This window comes from Zonotrichia leucophrys, unplaced genomic scaffold, assembly GCF_028769735.1.
Source record: "Zonotrichia leucophrys gambelii isolate GWCS_2022_RI unplaced genomic scaffold, RI_Zleu_2.0 Scaffold_1348_12129, whole genome shotgun sequence".
Lineage (NCBI taxonomy): Eukaryota > Metazoa > Chordata > Aves > Passeriformes > Passerellidae > Zonotrichia > Zonotrichia leucophrys.
Window position 1 is genome coordinate 3332 of NW_026993553.1, and position 8798 is coordinate 12129.

Genomic DNA, 8798 nt, shown 5'->3' on the forward strand with positions numbered 1-8798 from the left:
CCTTTGCAATTGTTCCATAAATTTCTATTTTATGTATTTATATTTTCCAATTTTGTTTTAATCATTTTATTTTAATTTTTACTTTCTAATTTATGTTTTTTAATTTTTAATTTTATTTTATTGAAATCTAATTTATTGATTTATTAAATACACTTTTGATGCTGGATCATGGCTTTTGCATACCTCTAATTCGACAAAATTTTAATTCCTAATGTTCCTTTGACACAAATCTGGACACTAGGAACTGGGTACAAATGAGGATGAAGACCACGCCCTCTAATTCTCATAACCACGCCCCAAACCGCACGAAATTTAAACCCGCCCTTTACATAACACACCCCAAACGGACCAATAGCGTTTAAACCACGCCCCTTTCTCCTCTTCATCTACATAACCACGCCCCCAAGGAACACACAGAGAGCGTTTAAACCCCGCCCCTTAATCTACATAACCACACCCCAAACCGGCACCTGAATAGCGTTTAAACCACGCCCCTTTCTTCTCCTTATCTGCATAACCACGCCCCTTAGAGATCCCTAATACAGCCAAAGCCACGCCCCCGTTGACCTTAACCACGCCCCCAAACAGCGCCGAACACACAGCCGAATCCCCGCCCCCTCAATATGCATAACCACGCCCCAAACAATCCCAAATACGGCTAAAACCACGCCCCGTCTGTCATAACCACGCCCCCAATCAGAGCCGCGCACACGGTTTAACCCTCGCCTTCTTAATCTGCATAACCACGCCCCAAAACAACACCAAATATGGTTAGAGCCACGCCCCTGCCCGCCATAACCACGCCCCCTCCTCGCCCGCATTGGCCGAACCCAGCGGCGCCTCCCATTGGTCGCCTCTCCCCGTGACATCATCAGGCGGCGCCACCCGGAAGCCGCGGCGGCGGCGGCGTCGCGCGGCTCGGGCGCTATTTTGGGGGAAATTTGGGGAATTTTGGGGAAATTTGTGGAATTTTGGGGAATTTTGGGGGTCCCGGAGCCCCCCGGGCGGGGCCATGGCCGCCCCCGCCAGCGCGCAGAGCGCCAGCAAGACCTGGGAGCTGAGCCTGTACGAGCTGCACCGCACGCCGCAGGTAAAACCGGGGGATAACGGCGAAATTTGGGGGAAAAGGTGAAAATCTGGGGAAAAAACCGGAATTTTGGGGGTCGGAGTTGGGGTAAAACCGGAAATGAGGAGTTAGAATTGGGGAGAATCCGAAATTTGGGGGCAAAAAACGGAATTTGGGGGAAAAAATCGAAATTTTTGGGGTGGGAATTGGGGTAAAGCCCCGAAATTTGGGTTAAATCTCATAAAAGTGAGGGAAAACAGCGAAATTTTCGGGAAAAAAAATCGGAATTTTGGGAAAAAATCGGAATTTTTGAGGATCGGAATTGGGGTAAAATCGGAATTACAGAGTCAGAATTGGGGGGAAACCCGAAATTTGGGGAAAAAACCCGAAATTTGTGGGGGAAAAAGCTGAAATTTGGGGAAAAAATCGGGAATTTGGGGGGGGGGAAAATTGGAATTTCGGAAGTTGGAATTGGGTGGAAATTCTGGAATTTTGGGGGAAAAAAGAGCCCCAGAAATTGGGGAGGAAACGCCGAAATTTGGGGTGAAACCGCCGAAATTTGGGGCGAAAATCCAAAATTTAGGTGGGAAAAGCAGAATTTGGGTGGAAAAAACAGAATTTGGGGGAAAAAACCAAAATTTTGGGGGTCGGAATTGGGGGAAAAAACCTGAAATTTGGGAGTCAGAATTGGGGGAGTCAGAGCCCTGAAATTTGGGGTGAAAATCCAAAATTTGCAGGGAAAAAATTTTGAAATTTGGGGTCAAACCTCCGAATTTGGGGGTTAAATGTGCAAAATTTGGGGGAAAACACCGAAATTTGGGGGAGAAAACCCAAAACTTTGGAGCTCTGAAATTTCGGGTTAAAGCTGTAAAATTTGGGGCAAAAATCCGAAATTTGAGGGTCAGAAATGGGGTGAAAAGCTGAAAATTTGGGGGTCGGAACTGGGGGGAAATCCTGAATTTGGGGAGTTGGAATTGGGGGGAAATCCCTGAAGTTTGGGGTAAATTTTCCCCTAAAATTTGGGGCGAAAATCCGAAATTTGGGGTAAAAACCTCCAAAATTTGGGGCAAAAAACTGAAATCTCTGGGGTCAGAATTGGGGGGGAAATGCCGAAATTTGGTGTAAAACACCCAAAATTCGGTGCAAAAATCTGAAATTTGTGGGGCTAACCCAAATTTTTTTTGGGGGGGGTGAAACCTGAAAATTGGGGTTAAACCTCTGGAATTTCGGGTTAAATTTGCAAAAATTGGGGGGAAAAACCGAAATTTGGGGCGAAAAATCCCAGAATTTGGGGGAAAAATCCGAAATTTAGGGCGAAAATTTGGAATTTGGGGGGAAAAACCGAAATGTGGGGAAAACGCCCAAACTGGGGGGAGAAACTCGGAAAATTGCGGGGGAAAACCCAAAAATGAGGGGTCAGAAATGTCCCCAAGGTGTCCCCAGGGTGTCCCCAATGTCCCCAATGATGTCCCCAATGTCCCCAAGGTGTCCCCAAGGTGTCCCCAAAGGTGTCACTGTCACCCTCAGGCGGCCATTGGGGATGGCACGGAGATGGCCGTTGTCCCCAAAGTGTCCCCACTGATGTCCCCAATGTCCCCAAGGTGTCCCCAGTGTCCCCAATGTCCCCAAGGTGTCCCCAAAGGTGTCACTGTCACCCTCAGGCGGCCATTGGGGATGGCACGGAGATGGCCGTTGTCCCCAAGGTGTCCCCAAGGTGTCCCCAAGGTGTCCCCAAATATCCCCAAGGTGTCCCCAATGTCCCCAGAGCTGTCACAATGTCCCCAAGCTGTCCCCCCAATGTCCCCAATGATGTCCCCAATGTCCCCAAGGTGTCCCCAAAGGTGTCACTGTCACCTTCAGGCAGCCATTGGGGATGGCACGGAGATGGCCCTGTCCCCACGATGTCTCCAAGGTGTCCCCAAGGTGTCCCCAATGTCCCCAAGACATCCCCAATGTCCCCAAGTTGTCCCCAAAGTGTCCCCAAGGTGTCCCCAAGGCATCCCCAATGTCCCCACAGGTGTCACTGTCACCCTCAGGCGGCCATTAGGGATGGCGCAGAGATGGCCGTTGTTCCCCCAATGTCCCCAAGGTGTCCCCAAGGTGTCCCCAATGTCCCCAAGGTGTCCCCATGTGTGTCAGGGGTGTCCCCAATGTCCCCAAAGTGTCCCCAAGGTGTCCCCAAGGTGTCCCCATGTGTGTCAGGGGTGTCCCCAATGTCCGCACTGTGTCCCCAATGTCCCCAAGGTGTCCCCAAGATGTCCCCAGGGTGTCCCCAGGGATGTCCCCAATGTCCCCAAGGTGTCCCCAAGGTGTCCCCAATGGTGTCACTGTCACCCTCAGGCGGCCATTGGGGATGGCACGGAGATGGCCCTGTCCCCAAGGTGTCCCCAAGGTGTCCCCAGGGATGTCCCCAATGTCCCCAAGGTGTCCCCATGTGTGTCAGGGGTGTCCCCAATGTCCCCAAAGTGTCCCCAATGTCCCCAAGGTGTCCCCAAGGTGTCCCCACTGATGTCCCCAAGGTGTCCCCAAGGTGTCCAAGGTGTCCCCACTGATGTCCCCAATGTCCCCAAGGTGTCCCCAGTGGTGTCACTGTCACCCTCAGGCGGCCATTGGGGATGGCATGGAGATGGCCGTGTCCCCATGATGTCCCCAATGATGTCCCAATGTCCCCAGGAGGCCTGATGGCACTGCAGTGTCACTGTGTCACTGTCACTGTCACAGGGATGGCTCAGGGCTGTGTCACTGATGTCCCCAATGATGTCCCCAATGTCCCCAGGAGGCCACCATGGACGGCACGGAGATCGCGGTGTCCCCTCCCTCGCTGCACTCGGAGCTGATGGCACTGCAGTGTCACTGTGTCACTGTGTCACTGTGTCAGTGTGTCACTGTCACTGTGTCCCCATGGGTGTCACTGTCACTGGGATGGCTCAGGGTGTCCCAATGATGTCTCCAATGATGTCCCCAGTGATGTCCCCAATATCCTCAGGAGGCCATCATGGCTGGCACGGAGATCGCGGTGTCGCCCCGGTCCCTGCACTCGGAGCTGATGGCACTGACACTGTGTCACTGTGTCACTGTCACAGGGATGGCTCAGGGCTGTGTCACTGATGTCCCCAGTGTCACTGTCCCCTCAGGAGGCCATCATGGACGGCACGGAGATCGTGGTGTCCCCTCGGTCCCTGCACTCAGAGCTGATGGCACTGACACTGTGTCACTGTGTCAGTGTGTCACTGTGGGTGTGTCAGGGTGTCACTGATGTCCCCAATGTCCCCAGGAGGCCATCATGGACGGCACGGAGATCGCGGTGTCCCCGCGGTCCCTGCACTCGGAGCTGATGGCGCTGCAGTGTCACTGTGTCACTGTGTCACTGTGGGTGTGTCAGGGTGTCCCCAATGTCCCCAATGTCCCCAATGTCCCCAGGAGGCCATCATGGACGGCACGGAGATCGCGGTGTCGCCCCGGTCCCTGCACTCGGAGCTGATGTGCCCCATCTGCCTGGACATGCTCAAGAACACCATGACCACCAAGGAGTGCCTGCACCGCTTCTGCTCCGACTGTATCGTCACTGCATTGAGGAGCGGGTATGGGACACTGTCACTGTCATTGTCACCTGTGTGTCATTGTCATTGTCACCTGTGTGTCATTGTCATTGTCATTGTCACCTGTGTGTGTGTCACTGTCACCTGTGTGTGTCACCATGGCCACCAAGGAGTGCCTGCACCGCTTCTGCTCCGACTGTATCGTCACCGCCCTCAGGAGCGGGTATGTGACACTGTCACCTGTGTGTCACTGTCATTGTCATTGTCACCTGTGTGTGTGTCATTGTCACCTGTGTCACCATGGCCACCAAGGAGTGCCTGCACCGCTTCTGCTCCGACTGTATCGTCACCGCCCTCAGGAGCGGGTATGTGACACCTGTGTCATTGTCATTGTCACTGTCACCTGTGTGTCATTGTCATTGTCACCTGTGTGTGTGTCATTGTCATTGTCACCTTTGTGTGTCACCTCTGTGTGTGTCATTGTCACCTGTGTCACTGTCACCTGTGTGTGTCACCATGACCACCAAGGAGTGCCTGCACCGCTTCTGCTCCGACTGTATCGTCACCGCGCTCAGGAGCGGGTATGTGACACTGTCACCATTGCCATTGTCACTGTCACCTGTGTCTGTCACCTGTGTCACCTGTGTGTGTCATTGTCACGGTGTGTGTGTCACCATGACCAATAAGGAGTGCCTGCACCGCTTCTGCTCCGACTGTATTGTGACAGCATTGAGGAGCGGGTCCCTGTCACTGTCACCTGTGTGTCATTGTCACCATTGTCATTGTCATTGTCATTGTCACCTGTGTGTGTGTGTGTCATTGTCATTATCACGGTGTGTGTGTCACCATGACCACCAAGGAGTGCCTGCACCGCTTCTGCTCTGACTGTATCGTGACAGCGCTGAGGAGCGGGTCAGTGTCACTGTCACCTGTGTGTCATTGTCATTGTCATTGTCATTGTCACCCGTGTGTCATTGTCACCTGTGTGTGTCACCTGTATGTCACTGTCATTGTCATTGTCATTGTCACCTGTGTGTGTTACCTGTGTGTGTCACCATGGCCACCAAGGAGTGCCTGGACAGGTTCTGCTCCGACTGTATCGTCACCGCGCTCCGGAGCGGGTCAGTGTCACTGTCACCATTGCCATTGTCACCTGTGTCATTGTCATTGTCACACCTGTGTGTCACTGTCACCTGTGTGTGTCACCTGTGTCACGGTCACCTGTCACTGTCACCTGTGTGTCACCTGTCAGTGTCACCCCGGTGCCTGCACTGCTTCTGCTCCGACTGTATTGTCACAGCCCTCAGGAGCGGGTATGGGACACTGTCACTGTCACCTGTGTGTCACTGTCATTGTCATCTGTGTCATTGTCACCTGTGTGTCACCTGTGTCTGTCGTTGTCACCTGTCTGTCTCTGTCACCTGTGTGTCACCTGTGTCATTGTCAAAAGGTGTCACCTGTGTCACTGCCACCTGTGTGTCACTGTCACCTGTGTCTGTCATTGTTTGTCATTGTCTGTCACCTGTGTCACCTGTCATTGTCATTGTCATCTGTGTCATTGTCACCTGTGTCACCTCTATATGTGTCACCCCCTGTAACCCCTGTCACCTGTGTCACCCGTGTGTCACTGTCACCTGTGTCACTGTCACCCGTGTGTCACCCCAGTGCCGGCACCGCTTCTGCTCTGATTGTATCGTCACCGCACTGAGGAGCAGGTCACTGTCACTGTCACTGTCATTGTCACCTGTGTCATTGTCACCTGTGTCATTGTCACTGTCACCCGTGTGTGTCACCTGTGTGTGTCACCTGTGTGTCACGGTCACCTGTGTCACTGTCACCTGTGTGCAATTGTCACCTGTGTCACTGTCACCTGTGTGTCACCCCAGTGCCTGCACCGCTTCTGCTCTGATTGTATCGTCACTGCACTGAGGAGCGGGTCAGTGTCACTGTCACTGTCACCTGTGTCATTGTCACCCGTGTCACTGTCACCTGTGTGTCACCTGTGTGTTGCTGTCACCTGTGTGTCATTGTCATTGTCACCTGTGTCACTGTCACCGGTGTGTGTCACCTGTCATTGTCACCTGTGTCACCTCTGTCTGTCATTGTCTGTCACTGTCACCTGTGTCATTGTCACCTGTGTGTCATTGTCACCTGTGTGTGCCACTGTCACCTGTGTGTGTCACCTGTGTGTCGTTGTCATTGTCACCTGTGTCACTGTCACCTGTGTCACCTGTCACTGTCACCTGTGCCTGTCATTGTCTGTCACTGTCACCTGTGTCATTGTCACCTGTGTGTGTCACCTGTAACTGTCACCTGTGCCTGTCATTGTCACTGTCACCCGTGTGTGTCACCCCAGTGCCTGCACAGGTTCTGCTCTGATTGCGTTGTCACTGCGCTCAGGAGAGGGTGTGGGACACCCGTGTGTCACTGTCACCTGTGTGTCACTGTCACCTGTGTCACCTGTGTGTGTCACCTGTGTCACTGTCACCTGTGTCACCTGTGTGTGTCATTGTCTGTCACTGTCACCTGTCATTGTCACCTGTCATTGTCACCTGTGTGTCATTGTCACTGCCACCTGTGTGTGTCATTGTCTGTCACTGTCACCTGTGCGTGTCACCTGTGTCACTGTCACCTGTGTCACCTGTGTGTGTCACTGCCTGTCATTGTCACCTGTCATTGTCACCTTTGTGTCACTGTCACCCGTGTGTCACTGTCACCTGTGTGTCACTGTCACCCGTGTCACCGGTGTGTCATTGTCACCTGTGTGTGTCACCTGTGTCACCTGTGCTGTGTCATTGTCACCTGTGTCACCCCTGTGTCACCCGTGTGTCGTTTTCACCTGTCTGTCGTTGTCACCTGTGTCATTGTCACCTGTGCTGTGTCATTGTCACCTGTCTGTGTCACCTGTGTCACTGTCACCTGTGTGTGTCACTGCCTGTCTTTGTCACCTTTGTGTCATTGTAACGTGTGTGTCACTGTCACCTGTCATTTTCACCTGTGTGTGTCACCTGTGTGTCACTGTCACCTGTGACACTGTCACCTGTGTCACTGTCACCTGTGTGTCACTGTCACCCATGTGTCACTTCACCTGTGCTTCATTGTCACCCGTGTGTCACTGTCGCCTGTGTGTGTCATTGTCACCTGTGTGTCTCTGTCACCTGTGACACTGTCACCTGTGTCACTGTCACCTGTGTGTCATTGTCACTTGTGTCATTGTCACCTGTGTGTCACCTGTGTCATTGTTACCTGTGTGTGTCACCCATGTGTCACTGTCACCTGTGTGTGTCACCTGTGTCACCTGTGTCACTGTCACCTGTGTCACTGTCACCTGTGTGTCACCTGTGTGTCAGTCACCTGTGTGTCACTGTCACCTGTGTGTCACTGTCACCTGTGTGTCACTGTCACCCCTGTGTCACCCGTGTGTCATTCCCAATTCCCATTTCCCCCCCATTTTTTCTCCTGATTTTTCCTCGTTTTTTCTCCATTTTTTTCTCAAATTTTTCCCCAATTTCTCCCCGTTTTTCCGCCGTATTTTCCCCATTTCTGCCCCGATTTTTTCCCTGATTTTTTCCCTGTTTTTTCCCAACATTTTCCCCATTTTTCCCCAGGAACAAGGAGTGCCCCACGTACAGGAAGAAGCCGGGTTTTCATTTTCCCCCTTATTTTTCCCCATATTTTCCCCATTTTTCACTGGTTTTTCACCATTTTTTTGCTCTTTCTTCGCCATTTCTCCTCGGATTTTTTTCCCCCTTTTTTTCCCCGTTTTCCCAACGATTTTCCCCATTTTTCCCCAGGAACAAGGAGTGCCCCACCTGCAGGAAGAAGCTGGGTTCTCATTTTCTCCTTGTTTTTTCCTCATATTTCCCCCATTTTTCACTGTTTTTTCGCCGTTTTTCCGCCATATTTTCCCCATTTCTCCTCGGATTTTTTCCCCGTTTTTTTCCCCCATTTTCCCAACTTTTTCCCCATTTTTCCCCAGGAACAAGGAGTGCCCCACGTGCAGGAAGAAGCCGGGTTCTCATTTTCCCCCTGATTTTCTCCCATTTTCCCCACATTTTTTTGCCATTTTTTGCCATTTTTCCGCCATATTTTCCCCATTTCTCCTCGGATTTTTTCCCCGTTTTTTTCCCCATTTTTCACCTTTTTCCCCGCGTTTTTCCCCAGGAACAAGGAGTGTCCCCCGTCCAGGAAGA

General features: G+C 52.1%; 1 protein-coding gene across 1 annotated transcript; it reads left to right on the top strand.

Moving 5' to 3' along the window:
• Positions 1-899: 899 nt before the first annotated feature.
• LOC135442140 (E3 ubiquitin-protein ligase RING2-A-like) lies at positions 900-8619 on the top strand (the record flags this gene model as incomplete). The annotated part of the gene is made up of 3 exons (XM_064701680.1): positions 900-1090; positions 4487-4647; positions 8585-8619. Coding segments are annotated over exons 1-3 (274 nt in total), but the record flags the coding sequence as incomplete, so codon positions are not given.
• Positions 8620-8798: the final 179 nt, after the last annotated feature.